Genomic DNA, 14,316 nt, shown 5'->3' on the forward strand with positions numbered 1-14,316 from the left:
TTGTGTATGATTGTATCCCAAAGGGGATAAACAATTACCTCAAGAACATATTTACAATCAATGTAATATAACGTTTTTGCCGATATCTCTTTTGACTGACCAGTTGAAACACTTTTAAACTCATTATCGGCCTTTTTTTTCCTGATGTACTTTGGCTTGTAGGGCAGTATAATATATACTTAAAGTGGTTAAACTGATTCTCGTGCTATATTAATTATATTGCTGGTGAGGGACCCCCAACACCCCCGCCCCCCCCCCCCCCCACACACATTTTGAGAACCCCTGAAATATTAATATCCAAGGTGCAGCTGAGTGGGGCCCCTGGCTGGCTGGTCCCTTAGGAATGAGATGTTTAAGTCAATAATGCACCTTGTGTGACCTTGTCCATGAGACAGAATCACATTAGTGAGGCTTGTCAGAGGGAAACCCCTTTGTAAATATTGTGTGTGTGGCTGCGTGCGTGCGTGCGTGCGTGCGTGGGAGTCACGTTAAACACACTACACACACACAAACACAATACTTTTCCTGTCATGTTTTTTCTTTTCATTTGTCATTCCTCTGTTGTCTCCTGTCTTTAACACTTGACTGTGTTCTCATACGAATATGAAACATTTTGATTTGGTGTCTTTAACGATGAGAGAATAAATCTTACCGTGAACCTGTGAATGTATGCAGTATAGCGTTCCGAATATCATGTGCTTTCTGTATGATGTTTCGTGTATCTTCTTTTTTTTATCTCTTTCCCTTTGCTCTCACTCTATCCTTTCTTCTCTTAAAAACCCACTGGTTTACACGTGTAAACTGTGATGTGACAAATAAAAGAAAATCTGTGAACACCATTGTGACCATGGTGTCCCCCAGGGTCTATATTAGGCCCTTTCCTTTTTTCCCCTCTTACACCATTATCTTCACCAAAAATGGCACATCTACAGTAAGCTCACAACGAATCACGTGATGCATTGTGAGCTTGTAGATTGATCTATTTTTGAGGGGCACTATTAAGTGATATTATTTTGAGGGACGATATCGGATATCTCCTCCCTATGTGTGCTTACTGTGCTAACACACTTTGTCCTAACAACACAAACATTAAATGCCATTGACAATGAATGGAGTAAATTTGAGTGTTAACATTGCGTAACACAAACCTTGATGACGGAGGTGAGGACGCAAATTTTGATTGGCCGGAATGAGATGATGTATATGATGATGGCACTCACCAGTTTGTTTCAGACTTGAGTTATTTTTTTCAGTTTCCTCCATTCTTTCACTGGATATTTGTTATTGTCCCTTAAAGGTATATGCAGTGATTTCACTTAATTCAAAATTCTTTTTTTGTTTTGTTGTGATAATCCTCCCTACTATATAGTGTGCTGACCATAAGGAGTTCCTCCCTGTCCCCAGTTAACCCCTGAGGTTAAAAAAAAAACCTTTTGGCTAGGGGCCCAGCCTTCATCCAATCAGGATAAAGAGGGGCCTTCCGCCAATCAGGATCGAGCAGGGTGTGCGTGCTGTTGGCCTGCCGTGTCCCCCCCCACTGTAGTGTGTGCATGTGCACATCTTGTTACCGGGGCGGACCAGGGTTTTTTCCAAATCACTGAATGCTCCTTTAAAGCCCTAGACTGCCATATAGGGACGTAACAACGATGATAAGAGCGCCCCTCACTTTTTTTGAGGGGTCCTAGTCCCTCCTATGTGTCAGATTTTAGTGTGTGTTCACAAACTTTGTCCTATACAAACATTAAATTCTCATTGACAATTAATGGAGAATTTTACGTCATAGTGTACATTTTATGTCAAATTTTACGTCATAGTGTACATTTTATGTAAAATTTTACGTCATATAAACACAAACATTTTGTAATACAAACATTTATGACGAAGGTGTAGACGCTTCACACGGGTGTGAAGTGTTATTATAAATTTAGAGTGGCCAATACATTTTTTGCCCTTTTTCTCCACAATTTATAGTTCAGGTTCCTACTCCTCCTGCCAAACACTCCCCGCTGACAGGTGTCACCCCAGCCTGTAGGAATACGTGCAATGACCATTCTCACCCTCCCCGCTCGGCTTTCCTCCCCTAAACACGGGCCTATGGAGGGTATGCGCGTGACATCATCATCGAACCAGGAAGTTATGCAGGATTGCCTACTGAGTGGCAAAAACTACTTTCTGGCCTTGACAGCCCAGTCATCCAAACAGAAAAGTCCTATCTGATTGCATTAAACAACGTTAAACAATGTTAAACTGACTTTTCCTGTTTGTTTTTTTTACCCCCACACTGTGCCATCCGACCTCCGTGATGGTGGGCAGGACATTTACCCCCACACTGTGCCACCCGACCTCTGTGATGGTGGGCAGGACATTTACCCCCACACTGTGCCATCTGACCTCCGTGATGGTGCACGCAGGACAGTTACCACCACCCGAGCACCCCAAAAATTATATATTCTAATAGTAATCATTGATGCAGAGTGTTTGTTCAGTAACAGCTAATCCTGAAAATGCATTTTCAGGATTCCATACTATGATTCTCAAACTGTGGGCTGGGGCCTATAGGTGGGCTGTGCGGATATTGCAAGTGATAAGATAATTATAGCTGCCTAAAAACTATACAAGTATTCTTTAAAATCTTGACAAATTAGTTTTCATGTGTGATCCTGTATAGGAACTTAAATCATGCAACGTTAGTTCCTCTGATAGGCCTATATACAAACCGCAACACAATCGATTGATTGATTGATTATTAAAATGCCCCCGACATGTACATGCAGGCACACTGACACATTTGACCACTGGAAGAAACTAACTATTAATTATAATAATTTGTTTTGCAACCTATATGGCCCGAAAAAGAATGTAGTTAAAGTCGGTGTGTTTGACTATAGGGTTTGACTGGATTGCTGAATTCCTACAAAATGACCACAATGCTTTGGTGCATTGTCCCTCCTTGTGAAGAGGGGAGAGCATAGAACCATCTACTACCGCATTTGACCACCACATTTTGGTGGTCAAATGCGGAAGTGCAACCGAGCACTCAATGGGTCCGCCTGCAGTTCACGGTCCAACCACTATAGGGCCGAGTGCTTCAACTCCGGAGAGCCTCACTGGGGAGGTGTGACTTTGACTTGTAGTCCAGGAAGGACTCATTCATGACACATTTTGGTCATAGCATGGCATTTGGCATCGTGACTAAAATACAAAAAAAAACACATATTACACCACATATTACACAGGAAAGTGTTTCTTGTGTCGGCTAAACATAAATAAGATCTGGTTGCAAAAGGGCTGAGGTGGTCCTTTAACTCTATAGTGTAAAGTCGGATGGGTGTATAGGCTGCATATGAACTGAAGCACTGTCGTGGTTTTGAAGTGGGCCCTGCATGACCCAGAACATGTTGAGAACCATATGTGGACAGAAATAAATCATGTGGGGCCCCCGAGGTTGGCAACATATGTAGCAGTAGCACCCTAACCCACTACAATTTTCAGTAGCCTATATATATGATATATATATATATATATTCAGTTGCTCTGTTTTCATTCTATTTGTCTTTATATTTTTGGTTCCAGACAGTTACTTTGAGCTTGCTGAATGAGGGATGACCTCAGCTGTGAGTGTGCGAATTTCCCCCTCTTGTCCTTCTCCCCGGTTACTGAATATGAGTAATTTGAGTATGACACAGTGGTGTGGTGTCTGCGGGTATAAAAGGGCTGGGGCCACTCCTATAACGGATATTGTTGTACTGTAGCGGAGCCCATGTCTGGAGATCCAGCACCTCCCGGCTCCACTGACTAACGTACCAGCTAGCTAGGTGTGAGTGTGAGAGCGTGCGTGTGTGTGTGTGTGTGTGTGTGTGTGTGTGTGTGTGTGTGTGTGTGTGTGCGTGTGTGTGTGGCCGTGCGTGGTGGTGGAACAGAGAGGATGGCGACTCTTGTAGAATCCGCAGCAGATATGATGATGATGGAAACGTTAACATTGGGCAACAACAGTGCGAGCAACGCCATGGCATCTCCGACGTCTGCGAGCCTCTCGCAACACTTTGTCGACAGCAAATTCTACCTTCTGGTTGTTATCGGGGAAATCGTAACGGAGGACCACTTAAAGTGTGCCATTGCGGACATTGAGAAAGGTAGGCTAAAAAGAAGAGGCTCATGGCTGGAACGGATGGAGTAAACATGTTCCATTCTATAGGAGGATTCAACGGTTCAGACAGCTGTCTGGTGGTGGCGTCAGCAGGCGCAAGCAACTCTACATACAATAGCATTTTATGGCGAAGCGGCGTTGAAGTTTATGTTTTATTCTCTGTACTCCGTCGTACGACGGTGTCGCACGCCGACAATGGCAGATCTACAAGCCCCACACACGCCCATGCATGCAGCCATGAGCCATGCATGCACAGGCATCGTTTTGTGATCAATCATCATCACTCAAGTCATTTTGTCCATCTGTGCGTATTTAACGCGCAGCACCGGCCCGGCCGTTAATGGATAAGATCTTAATGGATCCTATACGTTTTGGAGATATATTGGATAGTAGTTTGTTTGCGACACCGGAGCTATTGATCAGCCCCTCCCTTTATTATTAGGCCTATGTCATCAATTCTAGACAGTTTGCCTTTAAAGAGGCAGCTCGGCTGTGCAGCTGCATCTCTTCGCCCCCCTGCTGCACTATATAGGCTATACCAGAGACCTTCCCTGACACCGTGTATTGTTTCTATATGAGCACCATGACATGCTCACCATTTGTTTTCGTTGTGTTTGTTCACATTGGAATATATCCATTCCCAGATCGACGTATAGGCTACGCGGATCAAGTCCGCTAATAAAGTTGACAAGAATGATTCAGCATTTTTTTTAATCTATGCGTCAATATCAGATATAGGCCGTAATAGCTCTGCCTTTCTTTGGCCGCATTCCAAGATTACAGTATATGAATAATAGCGCTTTCTCCTGTAAACACCTGCCAGTAGCCTATAGTATAGGCCTAGCCTATATAGGCTATAGGTGGGTCTGGGTGGGTGGGAAGGGTCGGGACAGACAGTGTAACAGGGAGGGCTTTTGTTTCAGGAATCCATGCATGAACACCCTCTTTTTATGTTTTCTTTTAGTAGCCTATAAAAGTGCGTTTTCGAACTATCTCCTCTCCCCAGGCTGCATGCAGACCTGTCCTAAATTCGTCTTGAGAATGTATACGTTTCAAATGATGGTATTATGCCTCGATTTATAGCCAGCCCAGCCCATTATGCTTAATTTATTATATTATAACACTGAAAACAGCCGATCTACAATCACAACTTGTGGCTCTGCGAGCTTGTAGATCGGCTATTTTCGGGGCGCATCATCGTTATTTGTCCATCATCGTCACAGTAGACATCAGACTCCTGCATCCATCCAGCTGTCTGTCTCTCATCCGATACCGGCTAGTGGGCGTGGCTCGGTCCGCACTGCGGTCCCTACGGAAAGTCGTAAGGAACGCTATTCACAGAGAGCATGTGTGTGTGTCTGTGTGCGTAATAACTATACAGAATACAGTGAGTACACAGTACACTACAGGTTGTTTGATACAAGACATACGATTGTGCGTGCCAGATGTTATGCCATTTGTTTGATTGGAAATGTTTGATGGTAGTGGCCTGGGTGACAGTTCTGTAAACATTGTGTAGTGTAGGTAGGCTATAAGGCTAAATATGCCTTATAGGCTAGAATTGCAGAAGGAATAGGCCATTTGGTCAATACAATAGTTTGTTTACTTCCATACCCTATAGCCTATTCATTAATAATCTAAAAAAGGAATAAGAACAATTAAAAACATCCTTCAAACATGTTAACGCCTATATTGGTTTTTTTCAGTTTTCCTTTTTTTTGCTTGGGTGGATGCTTTTTTAAGTATTATAAATTACAAGTAACATGTTGCAGATTTTGATTAAAAAAGGGTATTTGAAAGGAATGTTAAGCCTTTTCATTTACAAAACGCTTTCAGTCATATAGCCATGTGCAATTGAGGTTATTGTGTATAGGACTTTCCATGATTTATTTGTTAAGAATATGATTCATGGATGTAGCCTACCTATTTATGTGTGATGCCTGTCAAATGTCTAGTCCCCCAACCCTGAATATGCTGTAAATAACAATAAAATATAGCCTAATCATCTATAAACAACAAGTCATAGTCTTTTAGAGACCCATTTTCTTCATTGCTGTCTTCCAAACTTTTAACCATAGCATATACGTGAAATAACTGTAGCCTACATGAAAGCCATAGCTTAGTTTATTTTCTGGATTGTTGTGTTGTGTAAGGGCCACTTCTACTTTGCCACGCCCTTTGTTTTAGGCGTGGACTATTTTTTATAACTATACCGTTATGCATATTCCTCAGTATCAGAAGAGAAAACAGGATCAAATGGTAAAGATTTACTTTGCATGGTTGCTAGTAGTAGTACCGAATTATCCGGAAGTGCATTATTTGTCGAATGGGACCCGGCAACTACTGGCGATAGCAGGCGGACAGGCGATAGGCGGAGGAACGTCACCCGAAAAGATCTTTTCGGGCGACATCGTCTGGCAATAGTGGGCGATTAGGCGATAGCCAATGAAATTCATGATCGCTCACCGTTATTCTCCCGCTGTTAGCATGTATATAGATTTCCTCTCATGCCAAGTTGCCAACACAGAACCCGTACCTGTTCAGTCCGGGCCTTATTGAATGGCAGGGAGTCTAGTAGGGCACCAGGTTCAAACAGGCATGTGGGATTTATAATGAAAATGTGATGGTCCTGGATATAATGAATATGCAATGAATGCAGCAATTATGTGTCAGACTAAATTAACTTGTACATGTTGCATTCCTCCTCCTTGTTATTCTTTCTCTTTTATTTTTTTCCTCATACATCCAGGAATCCGTTCATGGGATACCAACCTTATTGACTGTAACCTGGACCAGGAACTCAAGCTCTTTGTGTCCCGACACTCTGCTCGTTTCTCTGCTGATGTCAAAGGTAAGACACACAGGCCTTCCACAATTCAACTATATCGTGCGGGTCCTGAAGATGGACTAACAGCTGGAAGAGAAACCAAGTTTGTACACTGGTAAATTGTGCACGTTCATTTATCACTGAGAGGGTATAATACATACAACCAAATTGTACCATCTCAGACTAGTTACAAATGGAAAATCACTCCCGTGTGAAGTGAGGGGCGATCTTATCATCGTACATCATCATAAAGGATAAAGGCGCTATATAAATGCACCATTTACCATCATAAATCATCTCATTCCGGCCAATCTGAAATGGCGTCCGTCCTCACCTTAGTCTATTAGTCTCACTTATATTTACTGTGTATACAGAAAGTGCTTCTGCCTTCCGCAGAAGTTAACAGCTGCAGCGTTGTCCATTTTTAATACCTCATAAAGAAAAGCCTTTAAGAAAATCCTGACCTCATACGGTAGCGGTAGCATACAATGCCAGCTCATAGTCAGCTGCCCTAGAGCTCCCCGCAGACCAAGCACTGGTGCTTTATTACCTTTCTCCGGATGTGCCCTGTTGGCTATCGGCTTCTATGACCCTATGGGATTTTAGCAAGGTAAAGAATGGAGTGGACCCTATAGGGGACAGAATGGATCTACAGCAGGACATGTGGCGAGTCAGGGGGAAGTATGACCTTGATCACAGACAGGTCTCTGCTTGAAGAGGGCTTCATTCAATTCTGAGGGCTCTATCTTCAATAAAAAACACATTGCTCATAGCCACCATTTATAGATAAGATAACATGAGATAAGACACAGTTTGTGTCCATTGGCATTAACCCATTTAGACCTGAGTCTGATTAAAACAAAAAAAGCCTTCTAAATTTAAAAAGGGATGGCTTTCTTCAGTGATTGGGCTACAGAGGTCCCAGATGGAAGTACGTTGTGAAACAAATGTGATTGTGATAATTTGTGAAGCCAGTGTCCCTTCCATCTGGCGGAGTCAGGTTAGGTTAAATTAGCATGCAATTTAAGTTTGTCATCGGCATTCATGCCAACACAGTGTAAAACAGTTAACAGACAGATGGATGGACACACGGATAGGGGTGAAAACATAATCTCCACCGATCGAGCAGTACTGTGTGTGTGTGTGTGTGTGTGTGTGTGTGTGTGTACGCGTGTGTTTGTGGGCGGTTATTTTAATGTACTCATTAGCCATAGTAGAAGGCATCAATTCTTTCTTGTACCGTTTCGTCTTGGCTAGTCAGTTTCCTGCCAGATGGTAACAGCTTTTGGATTTTTATGGTCATTTTAATCATATCTCAAAACAAGTGCTCAGGAGGTTTTTGTCACAAGCTCTTGTTCATACTAAAATATATAAATACATACATATGTGCCGTAAATATCTGCCGTTACTATTATAGGTGAAAATCTGCCATAATCTTAAATTTATTATAGCTAATCCACGTTGTTTTTGCTACTTTTGTTTGACACCGTTACAAAGTATAAAATAGGGCATTCATTTGTATACAAAAAAAAGATTACTCAAGGTTTCTGCCTGACAGCCACTGCATTTTACATGAACCACAGCACAAATCTGTGCAAACTATTGGTTCATTAGACCAAATCCATAGCAATCCGTGGCTGTCACCACACCCTGTTTGTACTAGTTTTTCCTCCTCCGCTCCTTTCTCCTGTGCGTGGTGGTTGCCCTGCGACGCAGCAGAGATGCAGCACCGAGATGTGGATAATTAGCAGACTTAGAATTCCCCTGATGGTTTGACTCTGTCCCTGAAAAGAACGGGAGGAGGAGAACACAAAGGACGGGGGAAGAAGAAAGGGTGTGGAGAGAGACACACGGAAGAGAAGGATGATTCAGAGAGAGGGCGGGGGGGGGGGGGGGGGGGGGGGGGGGGACAGGGCGGATAAGGTAGAAGAGGGAGACTGAAGGCAACTATAGGTCTGCCACAATCACATTTTAGTTTAGGTTTAAGGCATTGAACTTTGGAGCATATCAATTAAAATTATGTTTACTTCTTTCCCTTTAGGCTTTGTAAGTGTAAATTGTAAATTGCACAGTGCAGATACTCTAAATGCAAGATAAATGCAATGACAAATAACATTAAATACAAAGCCAGATACGGTACTTGTTGACCCCCGATGTTCAAAAAGGGCACGTTGTGTCGTGTTACATCTGCAAGTTTCTTTCGAATTTTTCAAAAGGCTATAAATATTTTGCACCAAATGATAGGGACGGCAGGGACTTCAAGAGTTTGGATAACAACATGGAAATAACGATGGGACTATGACATTTATGTTCATTTTATCCAGCTTTTTTTTCATACACAGATGAATGAAAACGATTCTAATAATTATGCGAGACAATCGCGATGAGCTCAAATAGTTGGGATCATGCGATTATGAAATAATTGTGACAGGCCTAAAGGCAACTGAGCTGATATGAACAAGAGGGGGAATAAAGAGACGTACAGTAGTTGATAGAGATATAGATACATGGACAGCAGAGCAGGTGTAGTGTAGGGGGATCCCTGGTGTCCCCTGCTGCCTTGGCAAACAGTTCCAACCTGTCTACCTCTACTCCATATGGCCAACTAATCATCTCTCAGTGTAATTGGCTTGATGATTCCAACAACCCCCCCCCCCCTCTCTCTCCACCTCAAACTGATGTGTGGTGACTGGTGAGCAGCCCGGTGCAAAATGGCCGCCGTGCCGTGCATGACTCAGGATGACATCAGTTCCCCCACTTGCTGTGAAACACTTTGGGTATCAAGATAAGTGCTGTATGAATGTAATCAATAATTATTTGTGTTATTATTATTATTATCATTATGGCGTGGCTCCGTCGGAGGCCAGCTGTCTACAAATGTCTGTGTGTCCGGGGCTAATCTCGCAAACCACTGGGCCGTTCTGCATCAAATTACTTGTGCACGTTTCCAGTAGGCAGAGGAAGTATATGTATTGTATATTGTTCCATTCTTTTATAATGGAAGTGAACCTAGGTGAGCCAGGAAGGCTAATACCTCATAAACTTGTGTAAAAGAGCAATTTGATGCACTGACCACAAACAATAATGCACAGCTAATACTGTGTACACACAGTAAAAGTATAGACAGACTAAAAGTGACATTCATGAAATAAGGATTAACCTTCCAATAGCTTCAGGAAGACAAAATAAGTGCAAGCTATTGTTTCTAGATGACATAAGCACGTTTGCACAATAGTACTACAATTTATGGACTATTCACTGTCAAAATCAGCAAGCTATGGAACTAAACTCGTTTGCTGTCTGTCTGTTTCACTAACCTACTTCTTTCTGTCATGGACATGCAGCAACCCCCCTGCCCCCCCACACACACACACAACTAACAGCGCTGTCCATGGTGCTGAATCCCATATAGTCCACATCTGTCACCTAATTGTCAACAGGTGTCTGCAGTGACATTGACCCAAATTATCGGGGGAAACAATAATACCATAATCCAGGTCTCTCGATACTGAAGGCTGCTTATATATACACACACACACACACACATGCAGAGCTGCTATTTTCACCACTTTGAAACACTTATGATAACGTAGGCATCAATTAATAATGTCCCACATCACCAGGGTTTGATTTGTCAAAAAATAAATTAAAATAAAAATGAAAACAGAGGGGGACATTGTCTTAGCCACTTGAATACTTTTGATCAATGTTGAAAAATGTGCCCAAAATCTGCACTTATTGGGTTATTGTGGTTAACATGCTTTCGTATTAAATTGTAAAAATTACGACAGTATCAAACATACCACAAAGTCTACGTTTCCCAAAAGGAAATGCATGCACTGTAAGTAATTCAGTCTGACCAATCCAGAAGCAGGGATTAATACTATCCCCACTGGCCCGACAAAATACAGATTCAATGGATCCCCCCCCCCCCTAAACCAATTGAACCCTGCTCTTTCCTGATATTGACATGGGATTTGTTTTAATCAAAGACAGTACCATAGCACATTGTTCATTACATCTGAAGAATCACCTCTTTGGACTCCACTTTATCCCGTAGCACTTGCCGTAGCACTTTTGCCCTACCCTTGACGACCTTGCAGGCTTATGCAAAGGCTAAAATGCCATGCTATAGTGTGTGTGTATAGTTTTAATGTACAGATTATAAATTTTTGAGTGTTGCAACCACTCCCTTACGGAGCTATGTGTGTGTGTGGGTGGCTGGCTGGCTGGGTGGGTGTGTGCGTCTGAGCACAAAAACAGCATGGTTGTTTTTCACCACCTGTGCACAACCTAACACAAACACACACGCACATATTAACTGTATAATTATATGGTGTGCCAGTACAGTACAGTAGAGGGTACAGTAGAGGGACCCCCACACGGTAACTCTGTCATTTCTCAACCGTTTCGGACGTGGGGCGGCTCGCTGGAATCGGGCCGGCACCCTGGGTGCGTTCCTGTGGGCGTGGAACTTCCTCGTGTTTACCTTGCTTACTGTAAGTCGCTCTGAATTCTGAGCGTCTGCTAAATGCCTAAATTGAAAATATTGTAAAAACATTACCGTACATCTGAATGGTAAAACACTGACAATCACAAGCAGTATTTCTGAAACAGCATTGTCTAATGAAATCAGTGGATCTGTGTACCTATAGAATGATGGGCGTTTAAGCAATTCTTCCCATTTCAAGTTTAACTTAAAAGCAGTAGTTCTTTCAAGATTAAAAAAATAAGTTCAATATAGCAGCAGCATCAGGTGACGCGCTGCAATCTTGTACAACGCTTTAGATTTTAGCCAACGCTAAAATCTAAATTACACAGATTCTTTCCCGGTTTGCTGGTCATTTAAATGTTACAATTTCAATTCAGGCATTTAGCAGATGCTCTTGTGCAAAATTGGAATGAACAGAATAGGCATGAGCCCTATTCAATAAATCTCTTAAAAGAGTGTAGTACCTCGAAGAAGCAACATATCTAAATCTCATTATTTTAAAATACAATGTATCTGCGGCGCAGTAAACAAGAAAGGATGAAAGGAGAGTGAAGTGCTAGGGGCTGAGGATTCGGGTGTCATTCACTAGAAAATACACAGCAAAGTCCTCAGTGTCCATGTATTTATTATTATTATTATATTATTATTAGGGCTAAATACACACTAATCATTTTACTGTGTAGGATTGTATTTCCTGTTGGGGGAAATACAAGGCAGCAGTTGGTGTTTCTACTGTTTGCTTTACCTGTTAGTAGACAGAAAAGGATAGAGGGAGGACCAATGCAATTATACCCCGCCAGCTTGACAGATGATATGCCATACATCACAGTGAGTTAGGACTCCTCTGTGCGCCATGGATGGAAGCACAGGCCCTAGTACACATCTTGATGGAAAACAGAGCTAGAAGAGAGAGAGAGGGAAGATGGGACAAGGAGAGAGGCTGAGACTCCTTGCTTCGTAGATGGATATATTATTATCTACTTTTTTATATATATATATAGGTTCTCCTGCCCATCCTCTCTCCTCTGCAGACGGCACACTAAAGGCCTAAGAAGCAACTAGAGAATTAAAATGTCTCATCTTGAAACCACAGATCTATATGCGCGCCCCTCCCATGTGGAAAGGTTCAGGGACGTGACTCCAGGTAATGATCAATAGTGATTAACCCATTGTGACCTGAGATCAGATTCTAAAAATGTCTTCTACATCCTGACAGCTTTCTGAAAAAGCTATGTGGTTCTTTGATTTTTCAAAAATAGCAGACCTACAAGCTCGTAGCGCACCACTCGGTGGTGCGCTATGAGCTTGTAGATAGAGTACACTATCATAGAATATGATAGTGTACTCCTAATAATCCTCATACCGTATATAGTTTTATTCAGTGCAGGCAGGAAGTTTAATCAGGGTAACGGAATCACCAATCAAAATAAATAGTAGGCTATGTGACATTAGTGCAATGTGATCTAATGGAGCTGCCAGTGGTGGAAAAAGTTAATTCCAGTTCAGTGTAACCACACCCTCAGGGCTTCTGCAAAAAACATGTTATGTCCCCATTGAAAAGCATTGGCAGAATCCACCCTCATGAATTCAATTAAGATTAAATTAATTAAGAATTAAAGTTTGGTGTGCCTTACAAGTGAAAATCCTGTATTGAAGATTTACTCGAGTAAAGTACTGGCAAATTATACTTAAATTTCCCAAGATAAAACTAATAATAGAGAGTTCCCATTTCACAAGTTTGTAGTTTGATTGTTTTAGCCCAAGAAAGTTTCAGAAACCTTTTGGAAATAGCTAATCTACAAACACATCACATTGTGACATGTTGCAAGCTCCAAGATCGGGTATCGGGTAAGTATAAAATAGGACTTGTTTGGTTAATGCATGTTTTGTAATAATTCCAATCTAAATCAAATGTATTTGTAAAGAAAGTGCAATAAGATATAAGAATATTTGCCTCTGAGATGTCCCGGTAGTAGAGAGTAGAATTATAAACCATTGAAAGGGGATATACACAAGTAAAGTAAAAGTACCTCAAAATGGTACTGTACAGTATGGGAGTAAATGAGCTTAGTTGCTTTGCCCCACTGGGAACTTCCCATGACAGTGTTGGGTCAAGTGATATCGAAAGTTATGTTCAGGGTCAGCTGGATATCATGAGGGAGAAACGCAGCAACACAAAGAGCTGAGAGATACTAAAGAAAGCAGTCTAAAAATAAACTAAGCTTATGATAAACAGTAAACACATAAAGCAAATAAACTAAGATAAACACTAAACACATAAGCAAATAAACTAAGATAAACAGTAAACACATAAGCAAATAAACTAAGATAAACAGTAAACTGCACATAAGCAAATAAACTAAGCTTAAGATAAACAGTAAATACATAAGCATTTATCATCAATACATTTCTGAACATTTCTTCTGTTGAAATATGTGGATCTCATAACATTACATAGAAACAGTGTGGATCTTGGACATGTGACCATCCTGTGACATCGTAGACTGGAAACCATACAAATCTGCCATTGCAAAAAAAGAAAATACCGTAGCTCTCTGCAGGTTGTGATTGGATTTCGCTTCCCCCAAAGTTGTGGGGCACCAATCAGGAACCAGTATGCAAATACAGGGCGGGTTTATCACCAGATGCATTTTTTTATCCTCCCCTTGGAAATGAAGGTTGCAGATACGCACGCACGCACGCACGCACGCACGCACGCACGCACGCACGCACGCACGCACGCACGCACGCACGCACACACGCTCGCACGCACGCACGCACACACACACACACACACACACACACACACACACACACACACACACACACACACACACACACACACATCCA

At 42.0% G+C, this 14,316-nt stretch overlaps 1 protein-coding gene across 2 annotated transcripts in view; it reads left to right on the forward strand.

Annotated features, from left to right (window-relative positions):
* Positions 1 to 3,865: 3,865 nt before the first annotated feature.
* The window catches only part of map1b (microtubule-associated protein 1B), a 35,228-nt gene continuing 24,777 nt past the window's right edge, over positions 3,866 to 14,316 (forward strand). For both annotated transcript variants that reach the window (XM_083793075.1, XM_083793076.1), the window contains exons 1-2: positions 3,866 to 4,133; positions 6,897 to 6,998. In XM_083793075.1, the coding sequence (XP_083649201.1) occupies positions 3,926 to 4,133; positions 6,897 to 6,998 (310 nt within the window). In that variant the 5' untranslated portion in view covers positions 3,866 to 3,925. The remainder of the gene's footprint in view (positions 4,134 to 6,896; positions 6,999 to 14,316) is intronic.

This window comes from Protomyctophum parallelum (assembly GCF_964188405.1).
Source record: "Protomyctophum parallelum genome assembly, chromosome: 21".
NCBI lineage: Eukaryota > Metazoa > Chordata > Actinopteri > Myctophiformes > Myctophidae > Protomyctophum > Protomyctophum parallelum.